The 24985-nt window shown below is 42.8% G+C and overlaps 1 protein-coding gene across 2 annotated transcripts in view; it reads right to left on the bottom strand.

The window, feature by feature from the left end:
* The window catches only part of PRKAR2A (protein kinase cAMP-dependent type II regulatory subunit alpha), a 127582-nt gene extending 107590 nt beyond the window's left edge, over positions 1-19992 (bottom strand). Inside the window, exon 1 of one of the 2 annotated variants that reach the window (XM_075938415.1) lies at positions 19578-19992. In XM_075938415.1, coding sequence (XP_075794530.1) covers positions 19578-19830 — 253 coding nt within the window. In that variant the 5' untranslated portion in view covers positions 19831-19992. The remainder of the gene's footprint in view (positions 1-19577) is intronic. The other variant, XM_075938414.1, reaches the window with a different exon arrangement.
* Between the last annotated feature and the right edge of the window lie 4993 nt (positions 19993-24985).

Below are 24985 nucleotides of genomic sequence, written 5' to 3'. Positions count from 1 at the left end.
ACATCATTCCCATACACAAAGCAGGGCTCTAGATGACATTACTGTACAACGGGTGCATAACTGGTTGAAAGACAGCATTCAAACAGTAGTTATCAATGGTTTGTTGTCAGACTTGGAGAACATATCTGGGGGGGGTCTCATAGGAGTTTGTTCTGGTATGATACTATTCAATATCTTCATTAATTACTTGGCTAAGAGAATGGAGAGTATGCATATACAATTTTCAGATGACACCAAACTAGAAGGAGTTGCTAGAAGTTTGGAGGGCAGGATTAGCATTCAAAATAAACTTGACAAATTAGATAAGCCATAAGATGAAATTCAATAAAGACAAGTGCCAAATACTACACTTACACAGGAAAAAAAATCAAATACACAACTACAAAATGGGGAATAACTGACTAGTCAACACTGTGATGTAATTACAGAAAAGATTAATATTCTGGGGTATACTACTAATAGGAGCAGCATAGCCAGGTGGTCACTGTCCTGATCTACTTAGCACTGGTGAGGCCTCAGCTGGAGTACTGTGTCCAGCTCTGGGCACCACAGTCTAAAAAAAAAATATAGGCATCTGGCAAGAGTCCAGAGGAGATCACCAAAACAATAAAAAGATAAGCTACTAGACCCCTTTAAAAAAAATGAAAAACCTACCTCCATAGCTATTTACAGAGTCATCTTATGGAATGCATGTATCAATTTGTTTTGGCAAATAGCTAATATAAACAATTTCCTAAGTAATCTCTTCATATGACTGACTTAAAATTTAGACTCTGAAAGTCCTTAGTTGGGAAGTACTAAAGCTGTAATGTATAATGAAAGATGGTGTACCAAAAACATCGAACGCTGGAAAATTACAAGAAAAGATCCTAAGAAAATGTATTCATTTGAAAACCGTTTAAATTGCATCATAAGCATTCAGTTGAGCTTATTTAAAAATATATTCTAAGACATTACTTTTTTCATTTTACAACTAAGAATTCTTGTAACTCAAAAAGAAAGTACCTCCATTCCTATAAAACAATGTTTCTCAAAGTGGTCTGCAGATCCATCCCGAGAAACCTGCTAACTGGCCATTCCAGTTTGTTTGTTTACCAGCTCTGCAACCACAGCCTCGTGGCTCCCACGGACTACGGTTCGCCATTTACAGCCAACGGGAGCCACAGGAAGCAGAAGCTGGGCGCATGCTACTTCCCACAGCTTCCCTTCACTGCAAAAGGCAAACCACAACCAATGGGAGCCACAAGCTCCGGGGATGTGAAGCTGGTAAATAAACAAAATGGAGTGGCCAGTTAGCTGGTTTCCCAGAGTGGATCTGAGGACCACTTTGAGAAACACTGCTATAAAGTGACGGTTAAGTAAGCTGATGGGCTAACTTAACGAGAAATGAACCAATACAGTGCCATGGTGTGTTTCAAGCCTTTGCCTCAGGATACAATTAATCATACATAAAAAATTCATGAAATACCTTAAAACATTGTAGGCTGCAGTATTCAGAATTCTTTTTTCTTGCTTCTCTCATCCATTGAAAGAAGGCACACCTCTTCCTTCAACCCCTGCTGAGTCATATTATTTTTATTATTTGTATTACCATAGCACCTATCAGGAAGCCCTTAAGTCCTTCAGAGCAGTTTCACCCTGTTGCTGTCTGTAACAGGTCACTTGCATACATTTGTCACTCTGCTGGGAAATGGCTCTGCCATTTCTTCATTGTTGTTGCAAACAGCACTGTTATAGGTCTTGGATAATGCAGCAAATGTATTTTTCCATTAAAACCCAATTTCATAGACTGACACAATATTGCAATCTATTAAAAGGCTTTCATGATGGTAACTGTCTTCACCCTTTTAATTTGCACCAGTATGACAAACATTTTACAGATACGTATGAATACACAGTCCCTGCTCTTAACAGTTTGTAATGCAGGTGACAGATGAAACATGGGAAAGATTCATCAAGACAAGCAAAATGGAAGGGGTGAATTTTGCAAACACTTTAAGTCCCAGAGAGCTTTGTGGAGTGGGGGGTTAGTTTTTCTTCCCATTTAATTTTGTTCACATTAGGGAAAACCTTTATCAACCCTGCTTCTTTATAATGTGAACCACAACTTTGAAATACTGTCTGTCTCATGCAGACCTGCCCTCCCATCCGTTATCACTATCTCAATTGTAATAGTATAGCATCCATGAGACAGCAAAAGCAGGAAAATATTTTTTTAAACGTGTAAATGAGGTGGTTTCAGCATATTGGTTTTTTTGTTTGTTTGTTTGTTTTTTAAAGTGAACCACAGCAACACTTCCTCAAGCCAACAAGTGACCTGCCATGAACCACAGTTAGGAACCTTTGATTTACTGACAGACCAATAATAATGAATCTAGAGCATGTCACTGGACAACCAAACCATTTACTAATTTACAGAGGTATCTTACTAATTTACACTAATAACAGAAAACTACTGCAAATTAGCAAATTAGGAAGCATAATAAAAGCTAATACAGTACCAGGTTAACTTAATTCATTTTGACAATTAAAACTGAATTATAATTTATAGTATTTTATAATGCACTAACATTTTATCATAATGTTGTAAAAATAATGAAGTCTTAAAGTTCACAGCAGACTATTAAATATTTGACAAATGGGGACAAATACAGAAGTGATGTATTAGAGTTCACGGCAAAAGACACAAAGAACGAAGAAAGATATACTAACTTTGAGAGGGGAACTTCAGAAATAGACTCAAGTCCTTATATATAATGTTTCTTGAAACCGTATATACCGAATTATGGATAATTTGTATGCGGTTGCAGAGATACCACGTTCACTTCAGTACAAGACAGAAATAGTTATAGTTATAAAAGGAAAAACAATTTCCCACAATTTTGAGAAAATACAGAGGTTTTAATATGTCTAATAGAAAGACTAGGTAAATTAGAAAATAATTGCCAAATGAAGTTTATACCATACCATGCTCATTAAACAGTAAGAGTGAATAGCTTCTAAAAATGTCTGATGTCTAAATTTCCACACTATTAAATGACTTTAAAGGTATTCTTCATAATGACAAGTACTGAATATATTTAGCCTTTGAATATGAACAATTATGGAAAATAAACTGCATAAAATTATAAATTTAAAGATCTATGTTGCCTATTGTCATGGACCATTAAAATAATTTAGAAACTAATTCTAGCCCTTTTTAATATGATCTTTTCCATTATTCTTTACAGTCTCATTGCATGTTTCTCGAAAGCTGTAATTTCCATTCTCGGTATTAATATGTCTACATAAAGGGAGAACTGACCACACTCAGGCTTTTGCACATTTTAGGTTTGTGCCCATTTTGCTTTTTTTCTTACAACTAGAAAGGCCTAAAACGTATTAAATAGTCTGTTTTCTGTTGGTGTATTTACACTAGAAAGATCAACTTTTCACTACCCCATGTTTACTGGAGGACTAGTAGAACTATTACAGGCTGAACCTCCCAAATCCAGGACACTCTGGTCTAGCAACATCCATCGTCTGACAGGGCCATGGATGTTGCTGGACCAAAGAGCCTCGGAGGCAGCAGTGGGACCCAGCCAGAGAACACAGGGCTGAGGAGCCCTGGCTGGGCCAGCAGCGGCTGGGCCAGGTAGCAGCTGGGGAGCCCCAGCCCAGTTTTGAAAACCCCAGCAACAGCGGGGTTAGGCAGGAATGAGGAGCCCCACCCTGGCTGAAGAACCCACAGTATAAGCAGAGGAAATCCCAAGATGAGCAGATATCAGCTCTCCCTTCCCCCCACACTGCACATTGCTCACACTGGCAATGATGGTGCCCCCAGTGTGGATGTGATCTGTCAACGAAGGGATCAAGTGTGAACACCCTCCAGCAATTTCTGTTTTGTTGATTTGGGGGGCTGACATAAGTTTTGATGATAGAACTTTGTAATGTAGACATTCTCAGTCATTTTTGTTTCAGCAAGGAAAAATGCTGATTGAAACACTTTCATAAACTCATGGGCGGGAGGGAATGCTCTGTGTTAAGGTTTATGGCTTTTAAAATATACGCTAAGAAAGACACATCTGAGAAACTTTGCTTTTGCTTTTGAGTTCTATTGGGCTCATCAGACATTTATTGCTTTATACTGATTTGTAGTATTCAATGAGGGATTTATCCCTGAATAATTCAGTTTGTGCAGAAAGATCAAAGCAGCCGCTGATATCTTCACCTTTGGAAGTGCAGTATAAAAAAGTTATCAGAAATTTATGTCATACTTCTTTAATGGCACCAGGTGCAACGTACTGAAAAGAACAAACTCCAGATTAACTCCCTGTTACGAAAACCATCATAGCTGCCATTTACAAATCTTACCAACAAATACATATTTTACCTAGTAAATGCAACATCAAGCCACTTTCAGCACACAGTACACATTATAAGCCTATTTAAATACAAGGCTAAATGTTAACTCCTCTTGGTTTTACGTATAAAAGTTTATACAGGCGTTGAGAAAACAATTAGTGGACAGAAGTAATCACTTAATCCTAGGAATTGCACCTTCACATTACTATCCTCAGTTAAATCACAAAGTACTATATCCATAGCACTCAAAAGCTTCCAACAGTGAGAAATAAGGCAACTTCAGTGAGACTCTACATGAGTACAAGGCACTACTCATGTGGCATACAATGCAAGATTGGCACCCTATGTAACTAGGGAATGTTGGCCCTCTTTTGAACAATCTAATTATGCTGTATCAGAGATAACCATATTTAAATCCAATTCAAAAATATTATATGACATTACATGACATTGCAGAAGTATTTAATTAAAATATTACTCGAGCATTCAGAAACTGATCTAATCAAAATCCATATAATTAGAGATAATATTGACACTGGAAAACATTCAGAGAAGAGCAACAAAAATGATTAGCAGGGCTCAACAAATAATGCAATCGACTCGCCCGTGGCGAGTCGATTGCAACCTGGAAGAGCCAGGTTTGGGTGATCTGTGCATGCGCAGATCGCCGGACAGCGCAGCTGGCGAGCGGGACTCACCGCGGTTCGGCGAGCCCTGATGATTAGTATGGAAAAGGCGAATAAGAAAAAGTTCTTTACTTCTTCCCATAACATAACAACTAGAGGTCACCAAATGAAATTAATAGGTAGCAGGTTTAAAACAAGCAAAAGGAAGTTTTTCTTCACACAGCGCACAGTCAACCTGTGCAACTCCTTGCCAGAGATGTTGTGAAAACTAGGACTTTAAAGGGGTTCAAAAAAAGAGCTAGATACATTCATGGAGGTTAGGTCTATCAATGGCTAGGAATGGTGTCCTTAGCAGTGTTCCCTTTAAGCTGCAGGCAGCACAGCTTCACAGGTGATTAATCACCCCTGCCCAGTCAATCAAATCCAGAGCCCTGAGCTTCTGACTGGGCGAGGTTGATTAATCACCTGTGAAGCTGTGGTGCCACACAGCATAGAGGGAACACTGGTCCTTAGCCTCTTTGTCTGGAAATGGATGACAGGAGAGGGATCACGTGGGGATTACCTGTTGTGTTCACACCCTCTGGGGCATTTGGCCACTGTTGGCGCACAGGATACTGGGCTAGATGGACCTTTGGTCTGACCTAGTATGGCTGTTCTTATAAAGATTTAGCCCCTTAAAATAGAAATATAGGAATCTTTGTAATTGTCTGCAAAAATAAATGTTCAACTAAAATTATTAGCATGGTTTTTGGTTGTTTTTGCAAGAGGCATATCTATAGCCTCCACCACTATAGGATCCAAGAGCCTTACAAACACAAGTAGGCTGGTCAAAACATCAGACTGGGGAGAAGTTATTAGTGGAATTCCTCAAGGACCTGTCCTGGAACCAACCCTATTGACACAGGGGACACGTGAAGGAGGGTAACAGGGAGGCACATGCCACCGTGCGTGGGAGGGGGCGGCCAACAGTCCGCAGAGGGACTAGTGGGAGGGGTCTGGTGCCCGCAGCAGCAATGGCAGGGCAAGCAGAGCAAAAGCCCCAGTTCCCTGCGCTACTCCAGCTGCATTGCTTGGGTGAGGGGGCAGGACTGCTCCACACTCACTCACAGGAAGCGGAATGATGTGGCCCAAGGAGCACAGTGAGATAAGGCCATTGTTCTGCTTTCCCCGCTGCTGTCAGTAAGTGGGAGGGAGCAGAGCCTGGCTGCCAGCACCGACGCCACTAGTCTCTGGGCTGCATCACTTAGGGGAGGGGAAAGAGGTAGAATAGCAGAGAGAGGTTGTCCCAGCCATTCCCTGGGCTGTAGGAGATCACGTGATTGGTGGTTCCCCCACTTCTCATCACTAGTCACCTCCGCTTATTGAATATTTTTATGAATGATCCTGGCACAAAAAGTAGTGGGCTGATGAAATTTGCTGATGATACAAGTTGGGATCACAGAGAAGGATCGGAATATTATACAGGAACATCTGGATGACTTTGAGAACTGGAATAATAGAAACTGGATGAGATTCAACAGTATTAAGTGTGAGGTCATTAATTTAGGGTCTAATAAGAATTTCTGCTGCAAGCTAGAGGCTCATCAGTTGGAAGTATGGATGTAAAATCCCATTTAACTAATTAAATGGTTAAATGTAATGCTAGCCATTTAACCAACCAAAGGGACACAGGTGGGGGGCTGCCACAGCTCCCGGAGACGGAGGGGCTCAGAGAGGCTAGAGCAGTCCTCCACCTGCATCTGGGCTGTGAGCGGGGGCTGGTAACCGTTTAACTGGTTACCCATGAACATCTCTAGTTGGAAACAACAGAAAAGGAGAGCGACTTAAGCATGCTAGTCAATCATAGGATGACTAACCCATCAATGAGATGAGGCCGTGAAAAAGTCAAATATAAGGTGCATTCGGCAAGGAATTTCCAGTACAAATAGAGAAGTACTAACAGCCCTGTACAAGTTACCAGTAAGACATCATTTGGAATGCTGTGTACAATTCTGGTCACCCACTGTTCCAGTTTGAATTAATCTTTCTTGAACAGCTACAGAGAAGCGCTATTACAATGATCAGGGAAATAATTGCTTATTTTATGAGAGGAGGGTTGGAAGAGCTTGGCTTGTTTGACCTAGCAAAAAAGAAGGCTGAACAGGTATATAACTATTCTCTATAAATAAATCAAGGGGTAAACACCAGTAAGGGTCAAGTGCTGTTTAAGCTAAAGAACACTGCTGGCACAAGAACAAACGGATATAAACTGTCCATGAACAAATTCTAACCATCAGAGTGTAAGGATCTGGAACAGCCTCACAATAGGAGTTGTGGAGGCAAACAACTTAATTAGTTTTAAGAGGGCTAAGTAAATGTACAAGTGTAACTATATGACAAAATTGTTTCTGATCATGGGAGACAAGATCTTCAGCCCTGAGGCTTGTTTCTAGTTTCTGTCTTACATTCCTTCCAACTCATGCTTCAGGACATTAGCCAGCCACATGCCTGCTCCACCCGTATATTTTGGCCGAAAAGGGTTGGTCTCTTTCTTGTGCTCAACAGAGACAGTCGTGGCTAGAGGTGGAACACTGGAAGGAGTGGGATGATGCCCTGAAGTGGCACCAACCATTCTCTCTCTGGTGCTTGGATGGCTGGTTCTTGCTCACATTCCCAGGATCTTCTGATCATGTTATGTGGAGCCAAGAAAGAATTTCTGGCAGTGATTTGGGGAGAGGGCGGGAGGTCATACTCCTCTATACTATGTTACCACGTGGATGTGAGTCACTTGCTGGGATTATCTAAGTATAGCTCAATCATTTCCATGCCATTGCAGGGGCCTGGGTCATTGGTGCACCTCAGTCCCTCTTATTCTCTCCGGGTACGTCTACACTTGCTCCCTAGTTCGAACTAGGGATGCAAATGTAGCCGACCAAAATTGCTAATGAAGCGGGGATTTAAATATCCTGCACTTCATTAGCATAATCTCGCCCGCACGCTATTCTGCTTGCCAGCTGATTCGAACCAGGAAATGAGCTCCAGGACACGTTAGTTCGAATCAAACCCCTTGGTTCAAACTAATGTTACGCCTCATTTTTTCAAAAAATGTTACTCCAAAAATGAGGCATAACGTTAGTTTGAACCAAGGGATTTGATTCAAACTAACGCGTCCTGGAGTGCACTTCCTGGTTAGAATCAGCTGGCGAGAGGAATAGCGCATGGACGAGATTATGCTAATGAAGCACAGAATATTTAAATCCCCACTTCATTAGCAATTTCGGTAAGCTACATTTACATCCCTAATTCGAACCAGAGAGCAAGTGTAGACGTACGCTCCCTGTGGCACAGCATAGCCTGGTCGTCAGTGAGCTATAATGTTTTCATCTGATTTTGGTTGTTGGGTTCAGTGTGCCAGTGGCCTGTGACAAAGGAGATCGCTAGATAATCTGATGGTCCCTTCTGGCCTTAAACTCTTATTCTAAATCATATCAGCTCCAGAATTATCCTTCTAGCAGAAAAAACAATGAGGGGGGAAGGGAATTGTCTTGCCTGTGACTTTTCATTATTTCAACTTCCACGTCAGCTTTCAGAATGGAGCATTCCTTCTCAGAGCAACTGGAGGCAGAGTACAGTAAAACTCTAGTTGTCCGGCATCCAGAGGTCCGGCACTCCTGCTAGTCCGGCACCATCTGGAACCCGGAAGTGCTCGAGGCAGCCGGACAATTGGAGCTGCTCTGCCCCGGGCTTCCCCGAATCAGCCGCTGGTCAGTTTCAGCAGTGGCTGACTTGGGGACACCTGGGGCAGAGCAGCTGGGGTGCTGCTGGGTTGGTCCCGCAGCGCCATCCCCCCACCCCAGACCCCTCATAGCCCCCCCTTCCGATAATCCAGTATATCTGATAATCCGGCACCCCCTGGGTCCTAAAGGTGCCGGATTATCGGAAGTTTACTGTATATCTTTCCTCTGAGTCTGGTCTTAGGATTCTCCAGAATGGTAAAATCCAAAGCTGAAAAAAAGTCTGTAATAATGTTTAAAAATGCTATGAAACTCCAATAACTTGCAGCAAAGCCTCGATATGAAGTTTAGGGATGGACCACCTTCTTCCCTTTCAAATACCAAACAAATGAGCATTCGCCAGAATAACATTCTGGACATAGTGCCATTCTTTGAGGGAGCACCAGTCTATCTGACAATGAAAAAGATGGGACAAAATTTCCCCTCTCAATCCCTTCCCGGTCTGCTAGACTTCACAGTGGAATACAGAAGTTAATAAGTCATCCATCAAGAGGAAAGAATTATTCAGTTTACCCATGCAGTTTACCCATACAGATGTTACCCATAACATCTGTAACAACCTTCCCTCAAATGCTGCATCAGCTGTGGAAAGGATATTGGCTTCAGAAAGTGACCAGGTTTATACATCATATTCTCTATCTTTCTGTCTTGCAAGTCTTCAAAAGGACTCCACATGCACAGATCTTTATGTAAAAGAGACACTTTAGTATTAGTCTCCTTACTGATTTTTTGCAATACCCATTGAATGGATCTTATATAATGTTTCTCAGAATTACTCATCACTAGCTACCTCCCTAAACTATGTCTTTGCCTTCTTTGATAAGTCATCTATTATAGTGCTACATAAGACAGTCTAATAAGACACATGGTGCTTCACACCTTGCCATTTTTGTAGAATTGATAGGACCTGTGAAAGTATCAGAAAATAAACTAGAAGAGATAAGCCATAATAGCATAACTCTACAAACATGTCTATTTGACTAGCATTCATATTTATGAATCGTCAATGGAAGCAATCAAAGCTCTTGTAGTATAATTACTGGAGTGCACTTGTGTAACTGTAAAGTTAAGTTACAGTTCCCACCATAACATTTTTTCAAGGAATCATCATTCAGAAGTAAATACTGGCTCTTTATATAAACAAGCTTGGTTTAAAGAGCAGAGCAGTAATCCTTTGTGTAAACCCAGTTAGCTTGCAGACTGATCCCATAAAGTAGATCTTTTTATCTACTGTATTAAACCCACTGCAGCACTAAATCTCCATGTTAAAATTCTTTATAAAACTTGATAAATATTAGTAAGCACATGCAGAACACTGCACTTTTAATGGATGTAACTGAATTATGAATTTATCCTAAAGTGTTCAGGCATTAAAAAAGTATATATTTAGCATGTTCATTCCTGAAGAATTCCAAAGCATTTCACAAACTATATATAAAATTACTTCTCTTCATTTGTAACCATTTTCTTAGCAGCACAAAGCAACAATTTACAAAATCTTAAAACTATTATATTATTATTATATTATTATAATATAATATTATATTCCACTCAATACAGGGAGGCATTGAAAAGAGAGAATGTGGTTACCAAACTGGAGCACATTGTGTTAATACCCAACTGTTTGGGGAAGTGCAGCAAGATCTCTAATAACTGTAAAATGAGAATTTATTTACATTTCTCATAAACACCTTAAGAAGCACAATGTCCCAATCACACTATGCCAAGATATTAGCTCAGTAACAACCTACTTAATCAACAATATAACTTCATACCACATGTATCTTGAGTTTTTGCTCCAAAAAGAATTACATCTAGGCACTGACTAAACCCAATCCTTCTAGTGTATGCTAGATTTTTATCTCCCTTCCCGCCCCCATATTTTTATGTAGTAATCCCCACTTTCCACAGGAAATTTTTTCATCCTTTTTTCTGTTCTTAATTTTTTAAAATGATAAATACAGACCTAAACTACTTGTTCTTGTTGTTTTACAAGCAGGTTAAAAGGCCTGGAGGGAGGGAGGGGAAGAGAGAGACTTTTTAAAATAAAACTGGAAGGTTTTTCCACCCTAGAAGACTGTGGTGATTGGACTACTAATGAAATGGTATTAAAAGTCAAGAGTGAAAAGTGAGCAAATGTAAGAAGCTTTCAGTCAAACTATTCAAAATTCTGTTTTTTATTTGTTAACACTAAATTCAATTACTACAATTTTGGAAAAAAATACATCCTTTTTAAAGAACTTAAACAACCAACAGTGCTGCAGGACCATTCGTTGTTGTTAGCCTGTAACTGAAAAAAAACAAAAAAAAACAAAAACAAAACCTAAACACGGCTACCCTTCTGATCCTTTTTAAAGATTCAACAACCCAGCTCTTCAGACTAATGTCTGAGAGCTATTATAATATATACTATACTCTCTGACATCCAGCTGCTTCTTCCACACATACAGAGAACACGAGAGCTCATATTCTTCAGATTAAAAAATAAATGCCACCTTTTTTGGCTTTGACTAATACTCTTCAGGGTGTCTTTGTGATTTATAAAGTAGCAAAAGATGAAACAGTTTGTTTTCAAAGTCTTCTGCAAGAGTTTTTGACCTACACTGGTTAGTCAGCTCACTATCAAAACATTTTTACAGGTGGAACATTAAGACTTCTCAACAGTGCTGAAAAATCTTTGGGCTTCTCCTACAATAATAGTAAGATTAAAAACAATATCTTCTCTCTTTATATTAGCGTTCTAGCTTACTCTATAAAATTGCCAATTGATGTCCTCTTAAAGAATGCATTTGTAGTTTACCTTTTTCTAAGTACGACTGATATTGAATACTCTTGAGCTAAATTTAGAAATAATTTTCTTAAGATTAATGGACTTTGTAGTTTAGTAAAAGAAATGTGCTGCCTCTTACAAGCAGCCACCTTTGTCAGCTTTTCTTATTAATAGGATTAGAGGCTAAGACAGATTTATGGACATGCAAAACAAACAATGTGACATCTTAGCTCAATGCTCAGCAACACTAATGTCAAAGCAAGGCAACGCTGAATGAAATCAAGTGGTTTGCACAACAACAGGTTAACTCTGGGAAGGCATCAGTTTCTGCCACACATCACTTGCTTGTGACATTGCTAATCTTTACTCAATCTTATCTTGCCTCTGCTCAGCTCCACAGGCCTTTAAAGAAACTGTTACATAGGCTCATTGTAATGTAAAAAATACATAATATAAACTTTAGTCCAGCCTCATAAAACTGCTGTATTTACTAGCCAATATTCAAGATCTAATACTCACCATAGGCAGCCAAGTTCTGTGAAGTTGTTCTAGGCCACTTTTGCAACTGTTCCAGTTGACTGCACAGCTACAGCACACTTTTAACAAGACTGACCCTTTAAAAAGTGCACTGCTTTTATTCACCTCACTGACAGCAATAGTTTACTTGCTCAGCTGGTCCTGGACACATTTTCCTAACACAAAGTTCCAAAAAGAGCTCTGAGTAACTAAAAAGTTTGTCTCTTTCACCAGAAGAAGTTGGGGCAATCACTTCATCCACCTTTTCTCTCATATATCCTGACCAAACTGTCTACAACACCACTGGAAGCAGAAATAAAACTGAGACCCTGAGTAAAGAGTTCATGTATTGCTTAGTTCTCACAGCCTACATGGGAATAGTTAAACCAAGAAAACTAAAATATCCTTGCTATACTCTAAAAATGCAAGGGAGGTAGGATAATTCTCACTGGAAAAGAGAATACAGTTGACGCTTCCGAACACACCAGTGCAGAAGACAGATCAATATATTAAACTAAAAAAAAGTTCAGAAGCTTTCAAAATTAGGTTTCTATTAAAAAAATGAAGAAACTGAAGGTAATTTGAGAACACAAGTGAAGTAATTTTAGACAAAAGATGTTAAATATAAAATTAATTCCCGGGATGAGATGAGTGATCAAAAAAGATTATATATTAATATAAATGAAAGCAAGGATTGTATCTGATCAATATTATGGAGATATGGTGAACAAAAATGAACATGGACTTAAAAGAAAGCCAAACGGGAAGGTGCTTGTGATGAGGTCTGTCAGGCTCTCTCTGCCTATTACTGGAGGTGGTGGTGCCCCGAAGTACCTCTGCTGATGGAAAACCCACCCAAGCCCAGGCTCCCAACAATACTTGGTCTTCCATTGGCCTGAAAGGGCCAGAAGGAGACACTAACAAATCAGGAGTCAGTAGGATGATTAAGAAGGCTTGCCTGCTTCTTCTTAGACACAGTGCTGGAACAGAGGAAGAGTTCCTCGGTGCTAACTCAGAGTCCCATGACTTGGTCAAGGCCTTGCCTTGAAGCACTGCTATTAAGCACTTGCCTTTGAAGATGTGTTTATTTGAAGGCAGAAACCGCCAAATTCCGAGTTTGTTATTTTTACTCAACTGTTAAAAGACTGATGCTGAACTTTTGGCATTGGATACCTTGCTCCAAGAACACAGCCGTAACTTTTGGATTGAGATAGGATTAGTCCTACAAAAGGAAAGCTACAGATCTACCCCCATGATAGAACTGTTGATAAAATATTTTGTTGTATGTAAGGTTAGCACCTACTATTTGCTGCATATTGCTTAGATTTGTTTAAGAAATCTCAATTGTCCTATTAAGGTATCCACATTTTATATCTGAAGTTCGACTTCGTTTACAAAAGGTTTTTTCCCCAGTACAAAGGGAAAGCAAATTATATCTTCCAACCATGTAAATTTATTAACTCTTTGAATATGATCAGATTTTCAATACTTTGTATTAATTCACCAAGTAATTTATCCAGATGTAGAAAAAACAATGAAGACTAACCAACAAAAACAATGCTCTTTATGTAAAACTTTTAATGTAGATGCTCTCTATAAAAGACCAAGTGTGCCAATGTGATATTAACATTTATATTAAAACATAAGGAGACATAACAAAAACAAGATTTCTGTGTTGTTTACATATCTACTACTTCACAGAACAGACTGATTTTTCAGGAATATTTTGAAAAAGGAAAAAGTATACTTGGCAGGCCGTTATTAGTATAATAGGCAGCATGAAGTCATGTGTGGGTGAATAAGGCAAAGGAAAAGAGCAAGAGGGAAGCATGTCTGGAGTTGTTTACAAAAGGAATCCAAGAGTACTGGAAAACTTAGAAGAACCAGAGAGTGACAACTCACCAAAAAGAATTTGTAAATTTTCTTACATTTGTGTGTTTTGGTTTTGTTTCCCCTCCCGTTTTTTCCCCCGCTCAGAAAGAAAATCTAGTATTTCTTAAGAGCATATGAAGCTTGAGTGTAAACCTTTAAAAACGTAAACGCAGTGTGAAATACTCATTGAACACTTTGCTATTTTTTCAGTCCTAATTTCAAATATATTTATTACTCTTTACTGCACATTAACATGTCTTTTGTGACTGGAGCAACTGCAAAATTAGTCAGGGTTATTGGGGGGAGGGATTGGTGCTTTTTGTTGTTTAAAGAGTTTAATTATTTTAGGTAAGTGCCAGGACATTGATTTATATTCACTTTGTGATCAATTCTAATTTCTAGATCATTTTCAACAATGCTATCACTAGACAGTTATTCCCCATTTTGTTGTAATTGTGTACATGATTTTTCCTTGTTAAGTGTAGTACTTTGCATTTATCTTTATTGAATTTCATTTTGTTGAGTTCAAACAAATTCTCTGATTGTCATGGTCATTCCAATTCCTTGCACCCTCCCTCAGCCTGGCGTCATGCACCAATCTTATAAGTGCACTCTCCACTTCATTGTCCAAATCATTAACAAAGATAATGAATAATACCAGCTCCAGAAGTGATCCCCTATAGAACCACACTAGATACTCCCTCTGTATGACAGCTAACTATTGACAACTACACTTGCAATATGATCTTTCACCCCATAGAGTGCATATTTCCCTAGTTTGCATATGAAAACAGTCAAGAGGATTTTGTCAAAAGCCTTACTAAAAAAACAACATCAAGCAAGTCTACAGCTTCCCTCCTGTCCAGTAGGCCAGTAATCCTGGAAAAGAAAGTTAGGTTGGTTTGACGTGATTTGTTTTTCATAAATCCATACTGGCTTTTATGCTTTCAAAGTGATTGTTTAATAATTTATTCTACCAAGTATCAAAGTTTGGCTGATAGGTCTATTACTCCCTGTCATCCTCTTTGTTCCCCTTTTTAAAGACAGACACTAGGTTTGTCTTTCTCTAGTCCTGAGGAACCTAACCTGCTCTCATATATTCTCAAATATAGCTAACAGTTCTTATGTCACTTCAGCTAGTTCCTTATGTACAATCATCAGGCTCTGCCCACTTGAATACATTTAACAGATCTAAATATTCCTGTCTTTTTCTGTCTTTTGTTCCTTTCCTCTTTTTGTTAATATTTTAATCAAGCATTCCTTTTGTAACACTGAAGACTCTGGATACACCTTTTCTAAACTTTGATTAATATGTAAATGAAGATTCCTTAACTGTTGCATTGTTTGTATGAAGAATAATTCATTGTGTAACAAAGGAAATACAGTACACTAAGAATCAAACACAGATATGAAAAGAAAAAAAGCTGGATTACACGTCTTGCCTGACAGAAACAAAGCCAAAATTTTCATGTTATGGCCAAGAACCTGATTAGAACACAACAGAAATACATGGCTTACTACTTACTTCATAGCCTAAGACATAAGGCAAGCCAGTCCTGAAAACCAAGGTGAAAACTTGCAGAGTTTAACCTCCATTCATTTCACATTAATATACATAATTATATAACTTTTCAATCAGCAGAGTCCCTTTCATCTAATTCACTTTTTTTGTACTTGCCCTGATTGCATTCAACAGTACAAACAAGCATTTCTTCTTGTACCGCATGCAAATTTAACTAGATTTGATGCTACTGTATTGGAACTTACTTTAAATATTTTACATCCCCTAAGCTTGTCTCATCAATGCAATTCATTTGAGGAATATGCTGCTAAAAGGTATAGAACTTGAATGGTTGAAGCTATTATGTCTTATCAAGGAAAATTTAAATATAGCAGGCACTTCTACCTTTATTTAATCCTTAGGAATTAGTTTTTGGGTGCTAAGATGTTGTCTCGTGTAACCATTGCACATTTATATGTACATTTCTTGTTCTAGATATCTTAAACATTTTCAAAATTCATCCTGTTACGCTAAAATGTGCATGGAAAAATAAGGAGCTACTATGTTGAGAGTATGCAATCAAAAATAAATCATTAAGTACTCTGACTTATGAAGGTTTCAACAACACTAAGTGAGGGTGAGGGGAAAAAAAAAAAATCAAACCTCCAAAGTTTGCTGGATGATTTCAGACGGCCTGGGTATTTATTCATAAATATATATTCTACACAGCTCTACATTCTACAGTTTTATAAGACAGGGTGGTTTGCTTGTTAAACCACATTTTCCCTTCTAAAACCAAGGGTCTAATTTAATTTGGTCCAAATTTGCTAGGGCTTCCCTCCACAATCTAGAATAGTAACCTCAAAAACTTTAGAAATCCTTTTTCTTTCTGGACTTTGAAAGCCAGGGCAGGGTATGAAATAATAGTGTGATTACAAAAAGTTAAAGCACATAGGTGTCAGCTTGAACAACTTCAAAGTAAAAGTATTAGTTCTAGCACTAAACATTATTATTTATTGTGGTAGTGGCCATAACATGTTTTACAAACAGGACACATCTATTGGGCTGTTTTAGCAATATAATGATCAATAGCACAATTAAATTGCACAATATGTACAAAGAGCTTGCAGTAAAAATAGTTATTTTAATTTTGATAGCAAAAAAAGGAAAAGAAATTGGGTACTATGCTATGTGGCCATCCTTATTTCAAAAGATTTATCAAATAAGGAGGTACTAGTTCATTTGGTGAATATACTTCTAAAAGGTAGAGCACTTTAATGACAGAAGCTGTTATGTCACCAAAGAAAGCTGTGAAATAAACCCTGAAAATGAACTGCATTTCACAGCTTGAAGAGAACACATCAAAAGTATCAATACTCATATTTTTCCTCCCCCCGCCCAAAAAAATCCAAATAAAATTATGAAGACACAGAACAAACTGAGCCACTCACGTGAACTGATTCAGTGTACCAGGTTTCCAAAAAAAAATGTAGAAAATACCCAACCTAATGCAGTAGATACACATTTTTTGAAATGTCTGTCAGTCTGTTCAAGAACTCCTCCTAAATGGTAAAAGCTAGGATCTCCATATTTGGTATGCAGCTTCATCTTATTCTAACTTCAAGCAAGGTCAGGGTTTGGTTGTGCCAAGAAAATGGGAAGTGCTAGGAATGGGATTGTTTTCCAAAACATGAAAAGAGAGGGCACAGAGAGGAGGGACATGATATTGAGAGTGGCCACTGAAGGCAGCCTGCAAGGGAAAACCATACTGCAGAGACACCACTGGAAGCAGTCACACCACCAAATGACCCACACAGAGACTGGGCTCCACTATGTGGCCTGCCACCAAACTAAGTATATAGCCCCCTTTCCCCTAATCCTCCCCCACCACAGCAATGGGGCAGGGAAGGGTGCAAGAGGAGACAGAACACCCTTGGCAGTCATGGAAGCTGGGAAGGGGAGAAATGGTCTCTCCAGCTAAGGTGGGGGGTGGGGGGGGGGGGAGAAAGAGAGAAAGCCATACCAGATAGGACTTCTAGTAGGAAAATATAAGGCAACAGATTTTAAATGTAAACAGTATTAACTAGTCTATGTCTATTATTCTATTAGTCTAATGTTTGTAAAGTAACAAGTATTATTACTGACAATTAAAATAACTATAAAGGCTTCAATTTATCCTTCACAGATAGATTGGATGCATCCTGTATTATGTGATAACACTTTACAGAGTATACTTTGGAAGAGCAGGTAAAAATTAGAGATGTTAGCATGTATCTATTTACATGATTAACTGATAAGTCTGGGCTCATCAGTTAATCCTTCTGGTTACACACACTCCCCCCCCTTGCTGCCTTTCTATCAGAGGCAGCGGGGGGGAGAGGAAGGAGTGGGACCCAGTGCTCATGGGGAGCCAGCTTTTAAGCCAATTCCATCCACATGCTGGCTCCTGCAGAGCCACCTGCCCCCATTCCTGCCTCCCACGCAACAGAGGAGGAGGGGGCAGGCATGAATCAGCACACATAGGGTACTGGCTTTCAAGCCAGCTCCCTGCGCATATCAACTGCTGTGGAGACAACGTCCCCTCCCCTCATGCCGCTGCCTCTATATCAGAGGCAGCAATGCAGGGGGGAGGGGGCAGCTGGTACATGTGGGGAGTCAGCTTTTAAGCCTTCTCCCATGGAGCCATCTGTCCCTCCTCCTGCACTGCTGCCTCTGATACATGGAAGTGTCAGGGAGGCAGGATCCCATACATGCGTTAAGCCAGAGCTGCCTGTCCCCGTCCCCCCCGCCACTGTGTCAGCAGTTACACTTTTACAAAAATAAACAAACATCCCTAGAAAAAATGTACCTACTTTAGGTCTTTTACATAACTACTGTGATTTCTATTGCTAAGTAGAACAGAGCAGCAGATTCTGTCGGGGGTAAACCCTTAAAAAAATGTTCACTTTTGCCCTAGAGCAGCTCAGGGCAGGAACCAATAAAAGCACACAAGCCTTCCCACCACCACCAGATGCAGAAAGGGAGAAAAAGCATCAGATACCCTAAACGAATTATGATTATTTAACAAACTCAATTGCCCACACACTATTACAACACATACACATCATCATTCCATTATGTACGCTCAACTCAGCACCCAGCACTACCCATCCAACCTCCCACCATACACGCACACAAATGTAAATGGAAAAAAGGGTATTAGACATTTGAAATTTTCTACTTTTAATAAACGGGGTAATAAAGTTAGCAACAGATTTCAATTTTTATAATAGTGTGTAATTTTAAATGAACACCAAAAAACCCATCAAGCACAAAGCTCATATTGTAAAAATGAGGAGCCCAGTAGCATCTTAAAGAGGAACAGATTTGTTTGCAAGTGGGTTTTTTTGCCCGTGAAAGCTTATGCCCAAACAAATCTGTTCGTCTTTAAGATGCCACAGGCCTCCTACTTTTTGCAGATACAGGCTAGCACAACTACCCCTCTGATATTTCAAACTCATACTGAAAGCCAAGGAAAAACAGTTAAAGTTGCAACTCTAACCTTAAATAACCATGTTGTGGTATATATCGTAAAGGCTGAACAAAAGCATGTACTTTTACATATCACATAACTTAGAAATACGGACATTTCAATCCTTAACGGTTCAAGTCAGACACTACAATACCCTTTTGGCAGTTACAGGGTAGCTGCATACATCTGATGATTTCCTCCAGAAGAAGGCTCTCTCTCAGTGGGATAAAGGCCTAACTTTGTACCCCAAACTCCCTTTTCAACTGCACAGCTACTTGCGATGGGCCAGGACACTTCATGCTGTTAAGAAGTTGGACATTTGGGTTCTGGACAACAAAAGGCAAAGAGAGACCGAGAGAAGAGCCCAGAGAAGGCAGCTGAGCGTTACTCGCACGCGCCGTGTCTGTCAAGCTCATGGGGACTGCGCCCTTCTAGCACGGGACATAGCGTGCGGGTTACCGCCGCCCGAGGGCCCCCTGCCCCGGCACCCGAGGGAGGGCAGGGCTGCTCAGGGGCAGAGGGGCGGCGCGCGCGAAGGAGGCGCGAGCGAGGCGCGCGGGCTGCGAAGGCGGCTGAGGGAGAATGACCTTCGGACAGCCCGCGCGGCCCCTCCCGCGGGAACGGAGCCGCCCCCCGCGGGGGCCCGGCCCGGCCCGGCCCTTACGCTCGAAGTCGGAGTCGGAGTCGTCGGAGCCGCGCCCGGGCTCCTCCTCGCCGTTGGACTCGGTCTGCATGGGCTCCCCGTCGAAGTTGACCCCCTTGCGGGGGCCGGCGGCGGCCTCCTGGTCGCGGGCATCCCGCAGGCGGGTGAAGTAGTCGGCGGCGAAGCCCAGCAGGTCGGGCGGCCGGTGCCGCAGCACCTCCACCGTGTAGCCCTGCAGCAGCTCGGTCAGGCCCGCCGGGATCTCGATGCTCATGGTGCCGGGGACTCCCTCCGCGGGGCCGCCTCCCCCGGCTGGCTCCGGCTCCCGCGGGCTCAGGGGCCTCCCTCCTCAGGGCGCTCGCGGGCTCCCGCCGCCGCTGTCACACAAGCCTCTCCGGAGAGAGAGAGAACGGGAGCCACGCGACTGCGCATGCTCTGGTTGGCGGCGCGGGGCGGAGCCCGACGGAGGAGCAGAGCTGCGCATGCGCCGCGGGGGAGCCGCGCCGCCGACGATAGGGGAGAGGGTGAGCGTACGTCACAGTAGGGACACGCGCAGAAGGCGCGTCCTCGGCTCAGAGACGCGCTAAACCTCCTTGCGGGAGAAAAGGAGGGAATTCTGCACATGCGTACTCTGGGTGTTCAATGGGGGGGCGCAGCAAATCAGCATTACGCATGCGCAGTCTTGGAACGCGGGAAGTTGATGTGTGAGAGATGTTGAGGTTCTGTGGTTAGCTCGGGAGCGCCCCCCCCCCCCCCCCCGGCCACCTCAGAGCCGGCGAGCCCCTCGCCTCAGCCGCTACCCTCTTCACAGCCCTGTTCTCCTCACGGCCTGGGCCTGACCGCCCGGCTGCCTCGGGCTCCCTCCTCCCCCCCCCCCGGCTGCCTCGGGCTCCCTCCTCCCCCCCCTCGGCTGCCTCGGGCTCCCTCCTCCCCCCCGCTGCCTCGGGCTCCCCCCCCCCGGCTGCCTCGGGCTCCCCCCTCCCCCCCGCTGCCTCGGGCTCCCCCCCCCCCGGCTGCCTCGGGCTCCCCCCTCCCCCCCGCTGCCTCGGGCTCCCTCCTCCCCCCCCCGGCTGCCTCGGGCTCCCTCCTCCCCCCCCCCCGGCTGCCTCGGGCTCCCTCCTCCCCCCCCCCGGCTGCCTCGGGCTCCCTCCTCCCCCCCCCCCGGCTGCCTCGGGCTCCCTCCTCCCCCCCCCCCGCTGCCTCGGGCTCCCTCCTCCCCCCTCCCAGCTGCCTCGGGAGAGGGGCCCAAGCCTGATCCCTCCCTTACACCCTCTTTTTTGCATCAGGAGAGAGGCTGAGACCTTTTCTCTTTTAAAAGCCAGTTTCCCCCAGCATTGTCTCTGCAGGGGGAGGGGAGGTATAGGCGCAGGGGGAAATGGTGCAAGCGGGGACTGAAGCAGTCTCCGCTCACATCACTTGCTGTGATTCTAGTTTTGAAATGTACAATAACCCCAGCGGGGCTCTTGTATATTCCAATAGCAGAAGCCCCACAGGGTGAGCAAGGCCAGCAGGGAACTGCCCCGCTGCCCTCATCTCCGCATTCTCCCTGTGGGGGTTTCCTTTTGAAATGTACAAGAGCACCAGGGCTCTTGTACATTTCAAAGGTGGAGGTGCCCTTATAGACTAACTGAATTGTTGATAGAAATCCCAATCTAAATTTAATATTCCTACCCCAGACAAAACAGGATGACATGTGGTCATCCTAAATTACCTGTTCCTGGAAACTCCAGATCCAAGATTCATGAACTGTAAAAAGGGTGGACTAAACATTATGAGCACAAAAGGGCTTATTCCTGAGCGGGAGCATCAGAGTTCTTGCGCAAGAAGCCCTGAGTTCATACATTAAAACATCAGTTTACTTGCGCAAGAACACACGGCCAGTGTAGCCAGGCAGCAAGTTTTTGCGCAAGAGCGGCTGCTTTTGCACAAGATCGAGCCAGTGTAGACACAGCCTTTGGGTGGGGTTTGGAAGAAGTGCTCCAGCCAGAGCTCATGTTAGGGCAAGCCTGGGCAAAATACGGCCTGTGGATGCAGCTAGGAGCCACAGGCAGGCTCCTTGCTGGCCTTTCCCCCCCCCCAGGCCACTCAGAAAATGGCTACTGGGCTGTTTCTCTTTCAAAACTGAGCCCAGTGGTGGTGGAAAGGCTTGATGTACTGACCCTGCCCTCAGCTCAATCCCATTGGCCGGTTTCTGGCCAGAAACCAGCCAATGGGAGCTGAGTGTCTGAATAACAGGCAGCCATAAAGCACCATGCCCAGGCCTCTCCGGCTTGTTTTATTCACACATGTACATGGCCCTGCAGCATGTGCAGGGGTGGGGCAGGCAAGGAGGGTACTTCAGAAATGTGCTGGGCTGCTGGCTGGGAGTCACCCAGGTAAGTCTCCAGGCCAAAGCCTGTCTCTGGCACCTTAGACCCTCTTTTCCCCAACCCTTGGCCCCCATATTCTACATACCCAAACCCTCTGTCCCCTTCATGCACCAATATCCCCTACCACATCTGGCACTCCAGATCACAGTTCCCTCATGCCCTAGGTCACAACTCAGACTCCCTTCTGCACCCCAATCCCTTATCCTAGGTCACAACCCAAATCCCTGCACTCCTTCCTGTACCCCAATCCTCTCTCCTAGGTCACAATCCCTTCCTGCCCTCAGTCACATCCCAAAGCCCTGCACCCCAGTTTCCTGCTCTAGGTCACAACTCAACCCTTGCACCCCAGTCCAGTGTCCCAGGTCACAACCGCCTCCTTCACCCAAATTCTCTCCCAGACCCCAAGCCTTCCTGCACCCCAATCCCTTACCCCAAGCTCCTTTCTGCATGCAAACTCCATCCCAGAACCCACACTTTCTCCATTAATATAATGGAAGAGTGCAGCCCTCGACCACCTTCCAAATTCTTGGAGTGCCCCCCCATCAAATATTTTTGCACACCTCTGTGTTAGTGAGATCTCTACTAGGCTTATTAGCATGCATGTAGTGTGTTTTACTGATTTTAATGCTTTCTCTGTAGTGCTTTAACCTTAAGAATAAAATAGGTTTGCATAGAAATAACTGTGTGCTAACATAACTGCAGATAATTGACCTGTTATCAGCCTGAAGGGAATGTAAGCTTCTGTGCTTGGTTAGTCTGCCTCTGTTGGGAATAAGACTGTGAAAGCAGAGAACTGTGCACCTTGGAAATACACTGGTCAGGAGGGAATAAGATCAGGTCTCCATCCAAGTAAGGCAGTGGCTGGGGAGTTGGCAGCCTGAGAAGTATGACCTTGCTGGACTACTGACAGGAACTATAGGTGCAATTATACTGAACTGTAACAGTGTGTTTGCCAGGCAGTGCTACTATCTGATCAGTGTCAAGGTGAGGATCAAAAGCTTTAGTGGCACAATAAGATTAAACATTCAGACAGACTGTTTTAAGGATCTAACTAGAGCAGGGGTGGGCAATAATTTTCACAGGGGAGCCACTTACTTAATTTTGGTACTAGTCACAGGCTGGCTCACCCCATTCTCCCCTCCCCAAATGGGACAGAGACCGATTGGGAGGGTGGGGACTGGGGACTAGCAGTTGTCTGGGGCTGCAGGCTTTGAAGTAAAAACAGAACAAAAGGCTCGCATCTCCCGACCCCAACACTACCACGCTACCCAGCAGGTACCTGCATTGCTGCCACTATTTAAAGGGCTTGAGGCTCCAGCCCTGCCAGGGTAGTGCCATGATGGGGAGTCCTTGAAATAGCAGCAGCAACCTAGGCGGCTCCCAGGCAAAGGGGCTGCGAGCCCTTTAAATAGCCCTTTAAGGGGCTTGTGGCTCTTGGCCCGACTGCTACCACATTGCCTGGCAGCTGCCTGGGGTTCCTGCAGCTATAAAAAGACTTGCAGCTCTGGATCCAGCTGCCTGAGCCACCACCTGGAAATTTGGTGTCACAAGAAGCAGTATATAAATAAAAATCAGTTAGATATGGTCCACGGGCCAGATCTGGTCCCCAGGCCTCATCTTGTTTAGCCCTGAGCTAGAGATTGAGATGGTGATGCTCATTCTGCAAGAAGACTATGTCCTTTTGGCATTTACCCTGATGATGTATAGTTTATTTCATCTACTATATACATTCATGCATGTATGTATGAGAGAGTTTGTCCATCCATCCATTTGTTCAAGAACTCCTCCTAAACGGTAAGAGCTAGGACCATGAAATTTAGTATGCAGCTTCCTCTTATTATAACTTAAAGCAAAGAAAGGATTTGGTTGTGAGACATTGTTTTTAGATGACAAATCTGAGGAATTGTCCTGGATTGAGGTGTCATTAGAGGAGGTTTTGGAACGAATTGATAAACGTAACAGTAACAAGTTACTGAGACTAGATGACATGCACCCAAGAGTTCTGAAAGAACTCAAATGTGAAATTGCAGAACTATTAACTGTAGTTTGTAACCTATCCTTTAAATCAGCTTCTGTACCTAATGACTGGAAGATAGCTAATGTAAAGTTAATATGTAAAAAGGGCTCTAGAGGAGTCCTGGCAATTACAGACTGGTAAGTCTAACGTCAGTACCACACAAATTAGTTGGAACTATAGTAAAGAATAAAATTGTCAGACACATAGATTAATAATTTGTTGAGGGAAAGTCAACATGATTTCTGTAACAGGAAATCATGCCTTTCTGATCTGCTAGAGTTCTCTGAGGGGGTCAACAAACATGTGGACAAGGGGGATCCAGTGGATATAGTAGACTTAGATTTCCAGAAAGCCTTTGACAAGGTCCCTCACCAAGGGCTCTTAAGTCAAGTAAGTTATCATGGAATAAGGGGGAAGGTCCTTTCATGGATGGATAACTGGTTAAAAGACAGGAAACAAAGGGTAGGAATAAATGGTAAGATTTCCAAGTGGAGAGATGTAACTAGTGGGGTCCTCCAAGGGTCTGTCCTGGGACCAAACCTATTCAACTTATTTATAAATTATCTAGAGAAAGGGGTAAACAGTGAGGGGGCAAAATTTGCAGATGATAACAAACTGCTCAAGATAGTTAAGACCAAAGCAGACTGTGAAGAGCTTCAAAAAGACCTCACCAAACTAAGGGTATATCTAGACTATATATCTCTGCCGACAGAGGCATGTAAATTAAACTACTTGACATAGTCAATGAAGCGGGGATTTAAATATCCCCCGCTTCATTAAAATAAAAATGGCCGCCGCATTGTGCTGGCTCAGCTGATTGTCGGCACAGCACGGCAGTCAAGACACAGATCGGTCAACAGGGAACGCCTTTGTCGACCGCTTCCTTATGCCTCGTGAAATGAGGTTTACAGGAACAGTCGACAAAAGCGTTCCCTGTCAGCCTATCCGCGTCTTGACTGCTGTGCTGTGCCGACGATCAGCTGAGCTGGCACAGCACAGTGGCCATTTTTATTTTAATGAAGCGGGGGGTATTTAAATCCCCG

Source organism: Pelodiscus sinensis, chromosome 11 (genome assembly GCF_049634645.1).
Source record: "Pelodiscus sinensis isolate JC-2024 chromosome 11, ASM4963464v1, whole genome shotgun sequence".
In the NCBI taxonomy this organism is placed as follows: domain Eukaryota; kingdom Metazoa; phylum Chordata; order Testudines; family Trionychidae; genus Pelodiscus; species Pelodiscus sinensis.
The sequence above is the reverse complement of the archived record's forward strand: the minus strand, read 5'-3'. Positions and strand labels throughout refer to the sequence as shown.